Raw genomic sequence first — 21,092 nt, 5'->3', positions numbered from 1 at the left:
ATGGACGGTTTCTTCGCAGGTTTTCGAGCGTGCAAGATGTTTCCCTCACAGGTTTTGGAGCATGCAAGTTGTTTCCCTCAGACGACAACGAAATGTATCTACAGAAATGGAAACGTCTCTTAGATCCCTCTTAATTTCAATTGCGGAGAGTTAATTTTTATATTGACATTGCTGCTTTTTTTCTAGATCCACTTTCTCTAAAGGCATTAATTGCAGATCCTCTCTGTAGTAAGTTTAATGGTTTTGGAAATGAACTTAATTAATTTCATTTGTCTAGAACTGTCAGCTTGTTGGCTGTATACTCAAGTGATCACCATGAATCAGACATATGTAAATTAAAACAACGTATAGTCAGAAGATTACGAATAGACTGATTTAAAGTGAGATACATTTTTATGGTACTAGTTGCATTTAAAAAGCAATGTTCTTTTTTTCTGAAATACAGAGTTAAAAACGTAAATTACTTTTAATTATCATAATTAATCCATTTTGTCAAAGTATTACTTTGTTGATACTCTATAAATTTGTTCTATTAGAATTAATTCTATGTAGGAGCATTGCTTTAATCTTTAATTAGAATTTGCTTTGAAAAACACAATAAATTTGAAGTAACGTTATGTTACCGGACAAACAAAGAAACGCCGCCTTGGATAAAGTCATCGCGGCACTTAAGTTAATTTATTCTATTGGTTGCATGTAAAACATATTAAACAAATAAAAGATCAGACAAAAAGTTGTACTATCCTTTATTTTAGCAGCCATAAACATTAAACATAAACGATCGAAACAACTTAATCGTTTCTTTGGAAAAAGCCGGATTCGGTCTTCCATTAATTTATATTCATATCGCATCCGTGGTTAGAAATTCTCCTTTGCTCCTGCGAAAATCAATAAAGCGAAAATGTTATTGAACTGTTTTGTTCAGATGTTGGTTCATGAAATCGATAAAATAAGGAATAATTATAGACTAAGAAAACTAGAGAAATTATTTCCCTTGCCACTATTCTATATTTCATAAACCTTAGTTGATTGTTAATATTTTTTGCAAATATTTGCAGATTTGATCAGCTATCTCCTATTATTATTTAACTATAACAACTATACAGGTTGTCAAAATAAAAGTTTTTTTTTTCATTGTTATTGAGATTGAGAATTATTTCCTTTGATCGCATCATATATTTTGTGATACTATTTTATTTTTTATTTTTATTCATGGTAATCGGAGTCTTTATTAAGGCTCTGCTTTATATTTTAGGCTTTACCAACTACTACTAAATCACGACATTCTTACTAAATATATAATTGTAACAAAAAGCATATATGTTTATAAAGAGAACTTTATTGGTAACTAAATATTACAACATTGAAAATGATATGAAATTAAGTGAATTCTATAAGTTCAGGAAACTCAGGTTGAAGTTTTGCCAATCTTCGGCTCCTCCTTAGCTGCCCTCCTCGTGGAACATTTGCAATGTTTCGAGGATTTGCAACATTTTGAGCGTTTAAAACGCCTGGTGCATCTGGAATATCAGGAGCATCTAGGACATCAGATGCAGTTTAAATATTTGGGGCATTCGCAACATTTGAAATTTCCTCCTTCTTACCGATTTTAAACTTTCTCCTAATCAACGCTGAAACCAGAATGAAAAATGGTGTCAACATCAGAATAATTAATAAGTACATTTTTCACATGTAGAGTCAGCCATAGATCTGCGGTGATTTGAAAAATATAAATTTACAATATATACATGACAAAAACATCATCCTTTGAATTGTATGTTGTTAATTACGTTAATGTTTTTTTTTTTGTTCTGTATATAATGTGCTACACCAGACACAAGCTGTAGGAGTATCCACTAACATGAAGCTAATCTATATCTATATTTTAGAAGATTAATATGATGCCCACCTATTACTAGAGGCAATCGCGGAACAAGTTTTGGAAGTGATAAAATAATGGTTAGGGGTGGTATCATTATTTGTGGTAGAACTGATCTCGTTTTTGCAAATGGCTTTTTAAGAGCATGGCAGTATTAAACAACATCCTGAAACCAATTGTCCTTCCATTTGCTGATACTATTGATGGAATAATGCTCTTTAACATATCGCACATGTTATGACAAATTGAATGAAGAATGGTTTTACCATGGCCAGCACAATCATCAAACTTAACTTTAATGTAATGTAATAATATATTTAAAGATCTCCTTCCATACCGAATGGACTCACATACCTCAAAATGATATTGACCCTATCATTTTGTCTATGCCCAACAGATGTGTAACGTTTATAAATACTCGGGGTGGACATACTCCTTTTTAAAATTATTTTTGGTTAATTTCAATTACATTTCACGTTATGCTAAAAACTAATTATATGTGCATTAATTTTCATTTGTTTTTTTAATCGACGTAACATACGTATTGATCACAACTAATAAATTCATTATATTTACATAAATTGATGACAAAAATTGTTATATATTTTAAAACACAAATAGACTTAGCGACAAATCAGACCTTTTTTGCAAAGCGTTAAATTCTCTATAAAAATATTTATATCTTATTATTTTAAATTTATTAGTCTCCGAGTAACGAAATTCTAAACAGCTAAAGAAATTTTGGTTGGAATGACGGCTATCTCAGAGTTAATAGAGCTCACATTTTCAGAGAATTTTTTTTATTACTTTGGAACCATTTGAGCTCCTGAGAGCAAAGAAATTCGACATTGAAACACTGGTTCCTAGACACCTTTAAAAAATGGTCTCCAAAGATGAAATCTTAATTTCAACAGTTCCATATGGCAAAATTTGTATTTATATTTCTTTAGAAAATTGAACTCTCTACAAAAAAGGTATGTACAATTTTTTCATACCTCATACCATTTAAGACAGGCCAAAGTTTGAAGCGTTTAATTTCCTCTAAAAATATATATTGCGATTTTATAATATTTATTTATCTGCGAGTTATAAAATTTAGAACTAAAAAATTGTTAAATTCTTCAAACTTTAACCTCAGATATCTTCTAAACGGTAAGAGTAAATGAAAAAATTGTAAGATATCTTTTTTGTAGACCGTTCAATTTTCTACAAAAAATGTAAATAGGCACTTTCTGTAGGACCAAGTAATGGCGAGATATGGACTGAATAAAAATGGAAAACTCAAATGAGGAGGACCTACCTATTAAAATTAGAGTTCACTTTTGGAGAGATTTTTAATGGTGTCTAGAAAGAGTCGATAATTTTTTTGATATATATTAGGGTGCTCCAAAAATCATCATTCACGATGATGAAAAAAAAATCTGGAAAAGTTTGTGCTCTTAATATTAATATTAAGACGTGGCTCATCGTGATTTTATGTTTGTGTTCTAAACAAATTGGCGTATTGCAAAAATTAGTACATATCTAGGAAATTGAATGATCTTTAAAAAAGGTTTCGACTCGTTTAAGTTATTGTTAAAGTACAACTTCAAGTAGTATATTATCACTACAACAAAATTTTTTATATTTGATTTCCAAACAGGGGCTCAAAAAGATAAAATAGTTTATTGGTTAAAAAGTTAATCGTTTCTCATATTATACAAAATTTAAAGAAAGTGGCCATGTGGTAGCTACGAAAAAAATTGTTCGAGTTCGAAAAAATTTAAAGAAAATTGATAACTAGATAATTCGATAATGTCAATAAATAATCCAGTCTTATCGTTGTGGTAAGTAGATGGAAGTTCTTTTGACCCACACCTCCAAAGAATTCCTGGATTCTATTAAAAATGTCCTATTTTGACTTACTTAGGATCACACTCACTGGACTACAGAACAGTGGGAACGGGTGGTTTTTAGTGACGAGTCTAAATTTAATTGATAAAAAATGATTTGCTTAAGTTAAACATCCCACAAGAACAAAACTATGCAAAAAGTTTGTTATACCCACAATGAAACATGGTGCTGGTTCAATTATGCTATGGGAATGCTTCAATTCTTTTGGTATAGGCTCTCTTAAACTGATTTATGTTCAGGGAAATATTAAACAATTTGCTTCCATATATTGAAGAAATAATGTTCTTAATAAAAGTGTTTGAACATGAAAACGATCTCAAACACAAATCCAAAATTGTGACGGATTGGTTAGAAGACTAAAAAAACATCCATGTTTTGTCTTACCCGTTCCACTCTTCAGACATCAACTCTAAAGAAAATATGGGGGATCACGTATATAACCAAATTCGACATAATAATCTTACAAATTTGAAGGAACTCATTACATCAATTCCAGAAGCTTGAAAGAATCTTGTCGTATATTCAGAAAATGGGCCATAATTATAAAACAAAAACGATATTAAACAAAGTGTATAATTAAAGTTATTATATTTATCCAATTCAATTCAGAAAAATATATGTAATATTTTATAGAATAAGAATGTAGTAGTTTTTAAAATACTGTATAAAAAACGATTGTATATTAATTCTATTCTAACAGCCCACATAAAAGAGTTATGACTAAAATATTTAATATTTTAAAAATAAATAATAATGACGAATATATAATTTCTAAAACAAAAAATACAAATGGAAAATTTCGGTTATTTATTTAAAGACGAATACAAATGACAATTTCATATTAATTAATCAAACAATTATCTGTTTCTTTTATTTATTTTAACAAAATTATGAACAGTGCTCTAATATTAATTATTAAATAAACTCAACGTATATGTAAAAAATTTAATCAATAATCTAAATGTATTGGTTAAGGAATTGTCCTTTATAACAATGAATTTTGTAAATTGCACCGCCGTCAAATAAAAGTGGACGAAATGGCCGTGATTAAACTCTCCATAAAAATAACGGGAACAGTCCCGACGTTGCACATACCGACGGTACGGCCGTAAATCACAATCGCGGTGCTCGTCGAAGTGCTGATTAGCGAGCCGGCACTGAAACACTCCTGAAAGCGGACTGAAAGCTCGGCATGCGTCATGCGCACGGCCGACGTCTCCACGTGGTGATCAGCAAAAGCACTCGCACCATCCATCGGCATCCGAAGACGGGAGAGAGTCAGTCAATCCGCCGAGGTGCTTGTAGAAGGTGTGCGGCGATTCATTTACGGACACGACGCGGACGTAAAGGACACGATCGCTGCGAATTTTCTTCTCTTTCACGTTCAATTTGGATCTCGCACAATTGGGACGAGTCGTTTTTATTTTATTTTCATTTTTAATTCGTTTCCACTGGCTTGTTTCAGTTTTGGTTTGTTCTCATAATTATTTTGGTTGTTATATATATTTTTTGTGGGTTGTTTTGTGCGGCTTTTGTGCAGTGGCTCATGTGAATTTGTTTGGTTCTTATTATTTTGTTTTTGTGGTTTTGTGTTTGCAAATTTTTTTTCGCCGTCCTTTCGGTTGGCCGTCAGGGCTGATCAGTGCTGACGGTTGGTGGAGCCGTCCGTCGACCGGATTACGCTGTGGATTAAAGCTCAATTAAAAGGTGAGGAATTTGCAAAGTAATGACTAACTGCAAGTGCGCTAACAGGTGGATTCAGCGTCAATACGGGGATTAATGTCAGGTTTTATAATACTGAAGTTGGCATAATTTGACAGGATTTATCTTATATTTTATATAATTATACAAACAGTAATTAGACAAAAATTACCTACTCATTAACTAACAGTACTAATAATCATTTTTCAGAGAATAGTCCGTATTTCAGTTTAAATAGATTCGTATATTGCACGGACATTCTATAGAAAAACTAATATACATATACACTTAACTTAAAGTTTTCATTTTCTTTCATTCAGGAGCTTGACTAATAATATTTTATAGAATTGACCAAAATTTATGCAATAAAAAGAATTTAATAATATAAAACTAAGATTCATATTATTGAATTTCATGATAAAAATGTTATAAATATGAAAATGTCTATAAAGATCTAAAGGAGAAAAATTTTATTTAACACGCACATATTTTAGAATTTTTGCGTGATTATTTTTTAAATGGATCGTAAATATTAAAAATAGTGTTATTATTGATAAAATTGTTTTATATATGGAAAAGTCTATAATATAAAATTTTTAATTTTAAGAAATTATTTTTGTATCGTAAATTGTCTTAAAAACAATGTAAATGTTTATTTTATAATACAATTTACAACATTAAATTAAAGACTCCAAATTAAGATCCAATAACAATTTGACTTGATTTAAACTTTTTAAATAGTCAGCTTGACAAACTTAAATTATTGCATTTTTATAATAAAATTATTCTGAGGTCTAAATAATAAAGCAAAGAAAATAATTTACAATAAACACATACATAATTTAGAATAATAGAAAATTATTTTTAAAATATATCTTAAATTATCTTTAAAATAACATAAATTTGTATTTTATATCATAAATTGCCCCAGAAAAATTAAAGGATTCTCAAATTGGAGTTGTAAAAGGTGTAATAACAATTTGGCATTATTTTAATGTTTCAAGTGATGTGCTTGCCAAACTCAAATTATTATGTTTTTTAATAAAATTGTTTTAAATATGAAAAAAGCCTCTGTAAAAACTTAAAGAGAAAACTTTAATTTAACTCATACATATTTTAGAATTTATGGAGACTATTTTTTAAATGGATCGTAAATATTAAAAATAATGTTAATTTATAATTTATATCGTAAAATAAATTGAAAATATGTAGATTTTATTATTCTTATAAGTAAGTAAGAACATAGTGCAATAACAATTAATCATTTTGATGTTTGACCTGGTCTGCTTGTGAAACTCATTTTATTGCATTCTTTATTGAAAAAATTGTTTCAAATATGAAAAATGTCTCTAAAAGAATCTAAACGTGAAAAAATAATTAGAACATATAATTTATAATGTTAGGAAATTATTTTTAAAATGTGTCGTAAGTTGTCTTAAAAATAATGTAAATATAATGTATATTTTATAATACTGCTTATTACAACATTAAATTAAAAACATTCCAAATTATGGTTGTAAATTTTCAATAACAATAACAATTTTACACAATCCACGTGACAAACTTAACTTATTTAATATTTTTAATAAAATTATTTACAAATAAAAAGCCTTCAAAAATAAAATAAAGAAAAAAATTTACAAATAACATACACATAATTTAGAATTATAGAAAATTATTTTTTAAATGTATTTCAATTTTATTTTTAAAATAATATTAATTTATATTTTACGATATACTTTACCTCATTAAATTAAAGGTTTGTCACATTCAAATTTTGAATAATGCATCTATAAGAATCTAATGAGAAAAAATTAGGTTAGGTAGAATCTTTGGAAATTATTTTTAAAATATGCTTTAAATTTTCTTAAAATATTAATTTATATTTTATAACATAAATTACCTTATTAAATAAAATGTTTATCAAATGTTCCTCTAACAATCTGAAGAGAAAAAATTAATTAACATACATAATACAGAATTTTTAGAAATCAATTTTTAAAATGGATTGTTAATATTAAAAATAATGTTAATTTATAATTTATATAATAAGCAACTTTATTAAATTAGTCGTGTCGAGTTTTTTTTCTCAATTTGTCCTCATTTCAACGTTTAAATATTGTCGTTAACCAATTAAAATTATAGCAATTTTAAATAAAACTGCTTTAAATATGAAGAATGTCCCCCTAAGAACCTAAAAGGAACCTAAAAGTAAAACGCATCGTAAATTGTATTAAGTTAATTTATGATTTCAGATATAAATTACGTTATTACATTAAAGGCGTGTCGTGTTGTTAATTTTTTATTTCCCTTATTCGCAGTTTAATTAGAAATATAGTGCAAATTGCAATTATGATTGCTGCAATAACAATTTGACATCGTTTTAACGTTTTAAGCGATGTGCTTAATTTACCGTTGGCTCGACTCTTATTTTGCAATACAATAAGTGTTTTTTATTTGCAGGCAACAGATGACATTAACATAGGTGCAGAGCCATAAAAAGTTCCATCATTATAATCCATGCAAATTATAAGAAAAATTCTTCATCAATCAATTCTGTTGTCTTGAATGTATTTTAAACATAATGGCACTTTATGTATGTAACTGTAAATTTGTATTAATGGAGTCAAAGGTGTATTTTCAGTCGAAACATTAAAAATTAAACTAATTACATTTTGTACGTATGTTTTAATTAATACGTAATACCGCATAGCAATATAATAAATTTTATTTGAGCAATCGAAATAATTAAAAAATGAAATAACTTAATTGAAAACTAAATTCAATTAATTATTAAAATACTAAAATTGTAACAGCTCTCATTTGAAACGTAAATTGGTAATCGACAAAAAATAATTAATAAACGAAATTGACTAGGAAAGACTTTCAGTAATTCGCATTCAATCCGGTGCGCAATTAAATCTTAATTAAATCGATTTAAATTGGAACGGACCGCTCAACTGAAATTAGTTTTGATGTGACCAATGCACGAAAAAAATAATAAAATGTGAACATATGCGGACTAATTAAATCCAGCCTTGGCATTAAATTTTATACTTTTAAGAAACGCCAATTAGATGTAATATCAAATCAGTAATAAAATGTTCGATTACAGTCTTGGGAGGTTCTCAAATTAAAAATAAAAAACCAGTTACGGTATTTTATTTTTTTTTATTCAATGGGAAAATATTTAAGTTTGTTAGAGACAATACATGTCAATTCTATATAACAGTTATTCTTTTAATAACAGCAATAATTAAAAGCAATTAAAGAGTTTTAATTGATTAACGGACAAAAGAACACTGGCAATGAGTATTAACCGAAATATACAGTTAGATAATATTAATAATAATAACAAGCAAAGCACAACTTTGATCGATACGACTATCACAGAAATAATCCCCGAGGGTAAAATAAATCCAACACTTCAGCATAAAACGTTGTAAAATCCCGCATTATCATAACCAGGGTTCATATTTAAACAGCTCGAAGCTCTCGAACCATCCATTAGGATTTAGTTAATAAATATGAAATTTTTACATTTACATATTCTCCGACCGACAGAAACTCATTACACTTAAAACAGCGACTGATTTACGCTTCAGCTGAAACGTGGATGCGGCCGAACGCTGAAAATACATCACCGCCGTCGCGACCGATCTCTCCGATTTCAATTGTCTAAGCGTCTAGCACAAAGGAACATTTTAATGGGCTCAATACACCGACGTGCAAAGCAAAACCAAATACTTGCACACAAGAGAATACAGTTTTACGCCTTTAAAGATGTGTTATGAAATGTTATTTTTAGAGTTAGAGAGAGAGAGAGATCATTAAACCACTTCTTTCAGCCGTGCATTGGTGTATTCTATGTTTTATTGGGGCTTATTGGTATTATGGCCGCGCTAAACAGCAGGTGCAGTTGGGAAATCTATTTCGAACTCGATTCGCGGCGCGAATTAATGAGCTAACGTGGATTTGTGTTCTGCTCCTGGACGATTTTATTTGTTTTTCCTTTTTGTCTAATAAAAGGTCGACGTCGCCGTCGTGGGAAAAGATGAATAGGACTTTTGAAAATTAGGACTCAGCTCATCAAGAAGCGTTTGACAACCTTTATTTTTAATTTATTCCAGTGGCGCTTGTGTAGGATTTAAACTAAATATTTTTATAGAAAAATACGGTAAGCCCCTCCTTCATTTCGTAATAAAAATTATTTTTATAACTCTTATTCACTTCTGAGCAAATTTGATCTCTGGTGATCATATCCAGTGATAACCTCATTACTATTTATCGTTAATTAGAAAATACACATCTCTAAGTAAATGCAATCATAATATTTTATAATTTATTTATCTTCTATAATTATCTATTTTGTAAATCAAAACAATTTCTACTTAAATTAAACCCTACACAAAGTAAACGGACAATGTGGCTGGTTACAGAAATAACTCATTTAAAATATATGGTATATATTGGGCCAAAAAAATTGACTATTTTTTTTTTTTTAACTTCCGACACCGAAAAAATGGTTCCGAGGTACCTTTAAAAATGCTCTCCAAAGTTGAGCTCTTAATTTTGATAGGAATAGGTCCTTCTCATCTCAGTTTTCCATTTTTTCTTCAGTCCCATATGGCAAAGTCCATATCTCGCCATTACATGATATTACATTTCTTGTAAGATTGAACACTCTACAAAAAAGGTATATTACAATTTTTTCATAACTCTTACCGTTTAGAAGATATTGGAGGTCAAAAAATTTCACAAAAATTTCTTTTTTATTTCTAAAGTTTATAAATAGATAAATATATATTACAAAATATCTTCCATATATCATTGTTGGAAGTTAAATGTTCTATAAAAAAGTCTCTTAAGTTTTTAACGATGTCAGCCATATTTAGACCTCAATTTTGCAGGTTAATTGTTATTTCCATTTTCTCTGGGAGACAATATTTATTTTTTCCCTAAGTTGTTCAATAAAATAATATAAATCTAGGGATAAATTCTTATTATTAAGAGTATTTATAAATAGTGCCACAACATGTAAATATACCATATTTGAATGTGCTATTTCTTTGGCCAACCAATTCAGACTAATATGTGTGCTTAAAGTAATAACTCCATCGTTTTAAGATATGTGACAGAAAAAAAAAAAAAATAAAAAAAAACGTATAGAATATTGAATTATATTTTTTATACTGACTGGACAAAATTTGAATTAGAAATTGATACAAACATGCTTGTTTCCAGTTTTAAAGACTTCTGTAAAAAGTGTTTCATAACTAAGAAACAGATTTGAATGTAGTATCCAAATAATGCATTTTTCTGAGAATTTTCTGTTAAAGGTATTAAAATGTGAAATAAAGAAATAACACTACGAAAGTAGTGTCGAGTTAAATTATGAAGAGAAATAAACATTTTTCCCATTTTTTATGAATTTTTAGATCAATTAAACATTTAAATTTCACAGAAAAAACAACTAAAAAAGTGGTAATTTAGTCAATAAACATCGATAAAATGCAAACAAGCATAAGTTTTGGCTATGGCAGATAGTGAGACCGATGATGTAATTCTTGGACCATCGACGCCGATGTCGATGTATCGGTCGAGCCCTATTGAAAATTTTAAGGGTACCCTAATTAAATTAAGTATTATTATAGGTATTAATAAAGCCATATATGTGGGCAATCTGGAATTAGCCGATAACACCGTACGGGTAAGATCGGGAAGATACTCTAGGCATTAACATCTAATTGATGGGACAGTTGTAATTAATTATCCGGCGCAGTAAAACAAAAGGTCCGATCCATTATTAATCCGTCAAATATTTGACTTTATAATTAAAAATTAATCTATGGCTCGCTTTTTCGGACACCGTGTACAGTATCAGGACCCAACATCGATAATTTTAAACCAGTTTCCTTCTTGCGGTTGTCATGGTTATAACCATCGTTGTACAAATATTACGATATTGGATGTGGTGTCTTTTTAACGATTTTTACTCCCCTTAAAATTAATCTGAGCTCATTGTCTTAAAGGTTTATTAATTAATTGATTGAATATTTTGACATGCTATAAATTTTGATAATGAACTGGTAGTTTTACTGCTTTTGAATGAAAAAATGCACAATAAAAATTTGCATAATTGTATATTTAATCGTGGTTTAATGACCTCATTAGGTTTTAAAATATCTTTCGATTCTAATCATCTGGTCTAAAAATATAGATATATCTAATTTATTCGTGTCAAAAATATGTGTTAAGAGTGAACGACGGTACCTATTACAACTGATTTTTTCAAAAAATGTATTTGTAGTATACTACTTTTTTATTTAAATGACGAAAGCGATTATAAAGACGACGAATTTATTTATCATTTTACGTAAATTCATCCTTACCTAAAAAATTAACAAAATTCATACGTAGCTAAAATTTTTAATTAGAACCAGTATCGCTTTAGGAGAGAAAAATGTACATTAATAATTTTTAATAATTATTAATCGTGGTTTAATGACCCTATTAATTTTTAAAATATCTTTAGTTTCTAATCACCAAATCTAGATATATGCATATGTCTAATGTTTTTAATATGTATATGGTTAACGGATTTTTTTCAAAAAAGTGTTTGTAGTATATTCATTATTTTATTTTTAAGGAAGTTTAATCAAGATTATAAAGATGACGTATCAGTTTATCATTTTGAACATAATACACCTTTGCTTTGAAAATTAATAAAAAGTTATTTGTAGCACAAATATTTGTATACCACAAGTACTACTTTTGAATAGAAAAAGTTATATAATTGTAATTTTGGGTGTATCTGTGCCTTAAAAATTTACAAAAAAAATATATGAAGCAAAAATTTTTGTACACCTTCTTTGGAAGAAAAAGAAGTACAATAAAAATTGTTCATAAATATTTATTTATTCGTGGTTTAATGATCCCATTAAATAAAATATATTTTGATTCACAAAATCTAAAAAATACGTCTTTTTCAAAAAAATCAATTTTTTACTTAGGGAAAGTTTAATCAAGATTATAAATAAGACACATCTATTTCTTATTGTGAATGTCTCCACCTTTAACTAATAAAAAGTAGGAACAATTCTTGATGTTGCGATGGAAGCTGTGCTAAAGAGTATTAATAGTTAATTGATAGATAGTTGTCCCTTGTCGTCCACCAACAATAAGTACGTCCTTGTCTTATCAAATGTCGGCAATTTAAATCTTGACGTGCCAGTATTGAATCCCGATTGAACATTTAACTTATAAATAACGTCGGTGGACTTTTTTTTTGTCCGGCGGAATTGTCGGACCTTATCTCAACAAGATGCTTATCTGCGTGTAACTCGCGAAAAATAATTATGTTCATTAATTCCCCGCATGCACGTTAATTTGTTTAACTTTGCGAAACGAGCAGATAACGGCCCTAATTGCAAATATTGTCATTAAAATACGATGTACCATTCGCATTGGAGCACCGTGACAGTTGTCGTTTATACTTAAAGGACTGCACAAGATCAGCGCAAAGAGATAAATAGTATAGAATACGGATTAAACTCCATTTTATTTTTGCGTTGAGTTATCGACGATCATGATGGTTTGTGTTATGAATTTATGCGGCTATAGAAATTAATTAGGAAAAATGCACAGCGGGAAGATACCAGATAACCAGTCCGTACAATGCGAACGGACTCGAAAAGGATGCAGTTGAAGGAAGAACAAAATCGACTACCACAACTAGAATTAGACACTGTAAAGACCGTCGCCTTTTTTTCTTTATCGTTCGCGTTCTGATACGCCCGTTATGACTTTTTAATTGAATTCGGAGACGAACAGGGATAAAAGTAATAATAAAAAAAATAAAAAAACGCAGGCGAATTATATATTCGTTAAATTGATGGAATAAAAGGAATATTTAATTAGCGGCTTAATTGGTCGACATTCCACGGGATATTTTTTTTTACCGCATCATAAAAGTCTCGTGATGTCACCGGTACTAATCCGTGAAACGGGTGCTGTATCTGGTGGTCCTTTAACATACATTCTGCATTTTAACAATATGAAATTTAATCAGCAGGTGGATACATAAATTTTATTGGCCTGCCATAAGGATAAAACTAATGGATTTCCGAAAACATAAAAATTGTATTAACATAATGATAAATTATAAACGGCGGAATGTTTAACCTCTTATGTTTTTTAATGTTCGACGATTAAACGAAACAGTATAAAACTAAAAATCTTTTCAGTTACAATTACACATGGGAGCCTTTTAAAACAAACATGCACCTTTATTTCTGCCACGTTTTAATAATTGAAGACCTGGTTGAGTGAATGAAGGCAGTAAGAAACATGTATGATTACATATCAAATATTTATATGAATAGAAGTGGGAATGAAATATTTGTGTATATACATCTGGTGGTCAGAGAAATAGCATACATTATTATTTAATTTTTAGGTTAATTAGGAAGTGCATACCTCTTATTAAATATAACAAAAATATTTAAAATAATTACACTACATGTGATATATATATATATATATATATATATATATATATATATATATATATATATGTTAGCTTACGTCATCACCTTCACCGATGGACCGATGCGACGTGCTCACATCTATTTAGACTAGTTTTGTTTTATAAGCAAATCTGAAGTATTTGTTTACATTTAATATTCGGGGCAGTTCTTAAGAAAGAACCAGGCAGTCAAGCTTTAGATGTCGAGGGTTAAACTACGTTTGTTGTAATAAAGCGTATTATTGTGAATTTAGTGTTTTAATCAAACTAAAAAGACAGATTAACAGTCGCTAATCTATCATCAGAAGTGGGATAAAGGATATCTTCTCGTGAATTATTTCCGGAAGAAAGGACCTAAAAAAAAAAATAAATTTTTTTTTGTGTTTCTTTGTGAACGAACAATGGCAGACAATAGTGAAAAACGCGACCGCGCAGTGAGTCCGAACGTTGTGAACATTACCGAAAGTGTATCGGAGACGGACAATAATATGGCGTTGTTATTTAAAATGCAGCAAGAAAATAACAACAGTTTCCAAAAACAAATCATGGAAATTTTGTCGACAATGGCCAACGCCCAAACTACTCAAGCAACATTGAGGGTGACTGCGCAGACGCAACCTGTTTCCGCTTCAGTATCAGAAGGTGTAAGTGCCGCGGCGGCGCAGTTTCGACTTGCAAGTTTTGACCCAGATGATACACCGTTTACTATGGTTGAGTGGATGGATGATGTTACTAGGATCCAACAGGAGCTGGAAATATCCGATACTCTTATTGTTTTAAAAGCTGGTCATGCTTTACGAGGACGTGCAGCACGCTTTTATCAACATTGGAAACCTATTATTAGAGATTGGGCTTCTTTTCGACGAGATTTTGAAATTGCGTTTCCTGAGTTAGGTACTCCTGCTACTCGTATCAGAAATTGTTTAGCAATTAAGAGTTCAAGTTTTGATTCACTAGTAGAATACGGTAACGCCAAATTAACAGCAATTAGAAGATTTTATTCAGACTTTCCATGGAATGTTGTGTTAAGTCTTGTTGAATACGATATTCAAAACACAGAAGTGAAAAATCGAATCTCCTTGCTAGCTCCTACATGTGATTCTGAACTATTAAAACTGTTGGCTACCTGTGATGCGAATAAATTGAACGCTGGTGTGCGAGAGCGTGAATTGTCACGAAAACGACCGTATAGCTTTCGTGATCAGCGTTCGTTTCAAGGAAACTGCAGAAGATGTCAACGCTATGGACATAAAGCAGTGGATTGCAAAAATGCGGAAAAAATACAGAATATGTCGGAAAAGGTACAGCCGGGTCCTTCTGGAGTACATCAAAGAAATTTTTCGTCTGGCAACAACACCTCAGCAAATAAGAAGTTTTGTAACATCTGTGGAGTGAATGGACATTCAGAAGATACATGCTATAGTAAAAAACAATGACATGAGGCATCAAAACGAGTGCTCCTGGCAAAAAACACTCGTTTTATCCGTTCATTTCCATCAGCTACGGTTACTAACAATTCCATGATCAGTTCAATAGCATACTTAGTAGACACAGGTGCAGATGTCTCAATACTTCACGAAAAAATAGCGAAAGCCTTAGACTTGCAAATTCAACCGGATTGCCAAATACTGTCTGGTGTAGGAAATTGTGTTATGAAGCCTCTGGGTCGCAGTAGTGTTGTGATGTGTACACCAACCATGACATTAGAAATTGATTTTCTAATTGTGCCAGATGGATCAATTCCGGGATGTGATGTTGACGCTTTAATTGGACTTGATGTTTTAAAACGACCAGGTATTAAAATTGAATTTAATGCAAACAGTGTAGACATTGTATATGATCATAGTGATAGGCAACGAATTTGTGCTATATACGCGTTTGAAGAAAATGACTTAAATTTGTCAGGACTGGACGAGTGGGTTATTAAGGAAATAAAAACAATAATCCAAAATGGAATAAGTCAAACACCGGCCGCAGTAACAACAAACAAGTTAAGAATAACATTACGTGATCTACAGCCAGTGGCCTATAAACCCCGTCATTTGTCATATGGCGAAAGATTACAAGTGAAACAAATAATAAAAGAACAAATTGAGAGTGGAATAATACGACAAAGTGAATCTCCTTATGCAAGCCCAATAGTCCTTGTCAAAAAGAAAAACGGAGACACAAGATTATGTGTAGATTATCGTGACGTAAATAAAAAAGTATTACGTAATAATTATCCTCTACCACGGATACAAGATCAGATTGACGCCCTTGCCAAAGCTGTATATTTTTGTACTCTTGATATGAAATCGGGATTTCACCAAGTTGAAATAGAAGAGAATTCAAAACATATAACTGCTTTTGTGACACCAGATGGACTTTACGAGTACAATCGAATGCCGTTTGGTTTTATAAACTCCCCATCGTGTTATCAAAGTGCCATCGATAAAGCCCTTGGACCACTTAAAGACGATATTGCGTTTGTTTACGTTGATGATGTGTTGTGCCCCTCTCGAACCATTCAAGAAGGTCTTAAGAACTTAAGAAAGGTCATTGACGCCCTTTCGAAGGCCGGATTTGTTTTAAACATAAAAAAAATGTAACTTTTTCCAAACATCTGTGGAATATTTGGGTGTTGTGATCGAAAACGGTACGGTAAAACCTAGTTCGCGAAAAGTTGACGCGCTCGCTCAAACATCAGCTCCTAAAGATGTAAAAGGTGTTCGTCAATTATTAGGACTGGCTGGATACTTTAGACGTTTCGTGAAAAACTTTGCAACTTTGACAGCACCGATATCTGCACTGTTACGTAAGGGAAAAACTTTTGAGTGGACAAGTGAATGTGAAAATGTGCGATTGGATTTAGTGAAACGATTGACTTCTTATCCGATTTTGAACATTTTTGATCCGGAACTGACTACCGAACTACATACAGACGCGAGTTCGCTTGGATTGGGTGCCATACTTATGCAAAAAGACTTAAATAATGTGCTTCATCCAGTGGCGTATTACTCTAGGCGTACAACTGATTGTGAATCGCGATATCATTCTTATGATTTGGAAACTCTAGCGATAGTGGAAGCCACTCAGTATTTTCGCACATATCTGTATGGTATAAAGTTTACAATCTATACAGACTGTAATTCAGTAAGGGCTACAGCACTCAAAAAGGAACTACACCCCCGCGTTGCAAGATGGTGGATAAAATTGCAGGACTTTAATTTTGATATAGAATATAGACCAGGACATAAAATGGCACATGTCGACTATTTAAGTCGAAATACAGCATCTCCGACAAAACGAATTTTAGCAGCACGAATTATTGCTAACAAACCAAAGACAATTTGTGAATATCAATCAGAGGATGTGTTTTGTCAGACAATAATAAACAAAACGCATCATGAGACGGGATATATAGTGAAAGACAATTTAGTGTTTTTACAATGTTCAAATGATGGTCGCGAACGTTGTTTTGTACCTGTAGCAGCTCGACTAGAGATAATGAAACTGTATCATGATAACTCGTCTCATATTGGTGCTGATAAAATGTTAATGAAATTACGTGAGGACTTAATATGGCCACGCATGGGTAAAACAGTACGCAAATATGTTGCAAATTGTAGATCGTGTGTGTTGGGTAAATCTTTTACTGGAAAACGGAGTGGATTGTGTCAACAGAAAACGAAACCTTCAAGTAAAATGGATACGTGGCATATTGACCATGCCGGACCTTTGGTCAAATCTAATAAATGCACTCAAATTTTAGTGGTTATAGACGCTTTTACTAAATTTGTGCGATTTTGTCCTATTAGACAAAAAAATGCCGAATGTACTATAAAGGCATTAGATGCATTATTTATGGAATTGGGTCGACCAAAACGAATAATAGCTGATCGGGGAACAGCATTTGTAGCGAGTAAATTTCGAGAATTTCTCAATGATAACTCTGTTGAGCTACACCTAATTGCAACAGGAGTTCCTAGAGGTAATGGACAAGTGGAACGCGTTATGAGAAGTTTGTTTAATGCGATGCGTGCTGTGTTGAATGAAAAAGACGAAAATAAATGGACAAAAGTGCTACCTGATATTGAGGACGATTTTAATGTAACTGTGAACAAATCGACAGGATTCGCGCCGTGGATATTAATGTTTGGTGAAAATCGACGTCTGAGAGCAACTAACGAACTGTTAAATGGTGTGCCAATACAGACAAGTGATGTGGACGCTGAAATACTTAGACAACAAGCTCACAGTCGCGTGTGCGAAGTAACCAGTAGAACAATTACAAACTTTAATAAGAAAAGAGTGCCGGCAATACCATACGCTGTTGGTGATAAAGTTGTTATTGAAAATAGTCAGCTGTCGAATGGAGGAAAATTGAAACCAAAGTATCACGGACCCTTTGAGGTAACGCATTGTTTACCTAATGAGAGGTACGCACTCCGAAGGATTGGCAGCCGAGGTAGAACTACAACAGCAGCGCATGAACAGTTACGAACCTGGCCAGATACAGAAATTCTATAAGGTATGATGGATATAGATTTATTTAATAAGATTGATGTGTGAATGTGTGTAAAGGTCCCTGCTTAGTAGGCTGTTTAAGGTCCCTGTGTATCAGGCTATATGTGAAGGTCCCTGCTTAGTAGGCTATGATTAAGGTCCCTGCTCGGCAGGCTATTTTTAAGGTCCCTGCGTCGCAGGCTATGTTTGAGGTCCCTACTTTGCAGGCTATGTTTAAGGTCCCTACTTTGCAGGCTATGTTTAAAGGTCCCTGCTCGGCAGGCTATTTTTAAGGTCCCTGCTCTGCAGGCTTAGATTGTTGTGTTCTGGGTCTGTGAGACAAGCGGGTAATAGACCTGGTAGTGGTTGAACCGCCTCTGAGCTCCTGGCTAGAATATGGTATCTTTTGATAGCACTTGAGAGACATGGGTGTAACAGACCTGTTGATGGTTGAGCCGCCTCTGTGCTTCTAGTGGTTGTTAACTGTGCCACATAACAGTCTATTTTGTTAAATGAAATAAGGTTTAGACTTAGTTCTTCGAATATATTTTGAGCTTGTACTGCTGTTATAATGTTTACAGATTACCGGTGTCAGGTGAATCTTTGCAAAACTGTGGAAGGGTCGAGGACGCCCCACATGTCAGGAAGGCCGTGTTAGCTTACGTCATCACCTTCACCGATGGACCGATGCGACGTGCTCACATCTATTTAGACTAGTTTTGTTTTATAAGCAAATCTGAAGTATTTGTTTACATTTAATATTCGGGGCAGTTCTTAAGAAAGAACCAGGCAGTCAAGCTTTAGATGTCGAGGGTTAAACTACGTTTGTTGTAATAAAGCGTATTATTGTGAATTTAGTGTTTTAATCAAACTAAAAAGACAGATTAACAGTCGCTAATCTATCATATATATATATATATATATATATATATCATATATATATATACTCTGAAAAATGAAGTGCTCTCCAAAGAGCTCTTAATTTTAATAGGAAGGTCTCCCTCATCTTAGTTTTCCATTTTTTCTTCAGTCCCATTTATATTTACATTTTTTTAGACAATTGAACGCTCTACAAAAAAGGAATCTTAAAATTTTTTCATAACTCTTATCGTTTAGAAGACTGTGTAAATTTATTTTATATAAAAGAAAAATCTGTTTTGTTCCTGTAATGCCTGTAAAACAGATAAATATGATACAACATTCCATTAATTTAATACATTTATTTAACATATGTTTTTATTAAGTTATATTTTTACTGACGAACTGATTATTTTGTAGTTTTTACAGACAAATTTTGAAATACTATAGATCATGACTTGATAATTAACATCTAATTAAATGCAATCAAAACATTTTATACTTTATTTAAAATAATTACACTATATTTCTACAATTATTCATTTTTCCCTAAATCAAAATAATTTTCATTTAAATTTTAATTTAACATAAAAAATAAATGCATAATGTTGGATGTCCATGCCTTTCCATCAATTTTCAATTGGATTTAAATCCTGAATTTGCGATGGCAAATCGAGAACTTCAATAAGCTTATCCTTTAAACGATTTTGACAAACTTTGGACATATATGTCGAATCATTATCGTGCATAAAACTCCATGTAACTCTGAAATGATCGTTGACAAATAATTTTTTGTAATGATCTTATACCATGCCAAGAAAACGAGCTCCAAACCATAATGTTCTTTCCACTCTGCTTCAATGTTTTACCATTTGATTTGATTTGACTTTAATGAACTTGGATTTATCACTCCAAAATACTTTTCACCAAAATTATGGAGGATAATTAATATGTTTTTGTGGACCCTTTAGTCTTGTTCGAATATTTTTTTTGATACCAATGGTTTCTTTACTGAAATACATCCTTTTATCCAGTTAGCATCTGAATGTTCTATTAGACAAACTGATACTATACAACTCAATTAATTCATTTTTTATATGCCTGCAAGAATCATGTAAGAAACAATTTCATCTACTGATTCTTCCAATTTGTCTGTCTATAAAAGGAGTTGTTTTTTGGTTGGGGCGTTTTCTTATTGTATTTTTAATTGAGTATTTTGTTTCATATTTGTTAATGCCATTGTAGACCAAACCATTTTTTAACTGTCAGCAATAGTTAGACCTTGATATTTCATGTTAATTATTATTTCCCTCTTCTCTAAAGTACAATGTTTCCTTATTTCCACTAAAAGTGAGTTATCCAATAAAATAATATAAATCCTACTAAAAAAATTCGTACTATTAAGAGTTTTGTTAAATATTACCACTAAACGTAATTTTATTGGAATGTGCTATTTTTTTGGCCAACCGAATTTGACTCGTTTTAAGATGTGTGGACAAAAAGCAAAGAGACATATACAATATTGAATTATATTTTTTATACTTAATTAGACATATAAAATATTATTTTAATTCACAGAAGAAAATTAAAAAATACAATCGGTAGTAATTTAATAAAGTAAATCAAGTAAAAATAAGCATAGGCACGTCTCGGAGTGTTAAACAGAATGGCAAGTGTAAAGCTAAAAATCTCTCCTGTTACAATTACACATTGGAACTCTTTAAAACAAACATGCACCCGTTTGTG

At 31.3% G+C, this 21,092-nt stretch overlaps 2 protein-coding genes across 3 annotated transcripts in view; both read left to right on the top strand.

Moving 5' to 3' along the window:
• Nucleotides 1–5,091: 5,091 nt before the first annotated feature.
• The window catches only part of LOC109609363 (protein prickle), a 236,826-nt gene continuing 220,825 nt past the window's right edge, over nt 5,092–21,092 (top strand). Inside the window, exon 1 of the mRNA XM_020026020.2 lies at nt 5,092–5,479. The gene's annotated coding sequence lies outside the window, so the exon portion shown is untranslated. The remainder of the gene's footprint in view (nt 5,480–21,092) is intronic.
• Nucleotides 17,734–19,384, top strand: LOC126264709 (uncharacterized). Of its 2 annotated transcripts, none has more exons than XR_007547375.1 (2): nt 17,734–18,606; nt 18,716–19,039. XR_007547375.1 is itself a non-coding variant. In XM_049963742.1 (2 exons), the coding sequence occupies exon 1, from the start codon at nt 17,847–17,849 to the stop codon at nt 18,510–18,512; it is 666 nt and encodes a 221-aa protein (XP_049819699.1). In that variant the 5' UTR covers nt 17,734–17,846; the 3' UTR covers nt 18,513; nt 19,070–19,384. The 2 variants fall into 2 exon arrangements, 1 of the variants encoding a protein (XP_049819699.1); XM_049963742.1 differs by lacking the exon at nt 18,716–19,039 and adding an exon at nt 19,070–19,384 and having other exon boundaries at nt 17,734–18,513.

Source organism: Aethina tumida, chromosome 1 (assembly GCF_024364675.1).
Source record: "Aethina tumida isolate Nest 87 chromosome 1, icAetTumi1.1, whole genome shotgun sequence".
In the NCBI taxonomy this organism is placed as follows: Eukaryota; Metazoa; Arthropoda; class Insecta; order Coleoptera; family Nitidulidae; genus Aethina; species Aethina tumida.
The sequence above is the reverse complement of the archived record's forward strand: the minus strand, read 5'-3'. Positions and strand labels throughout refer to the sequence as shown.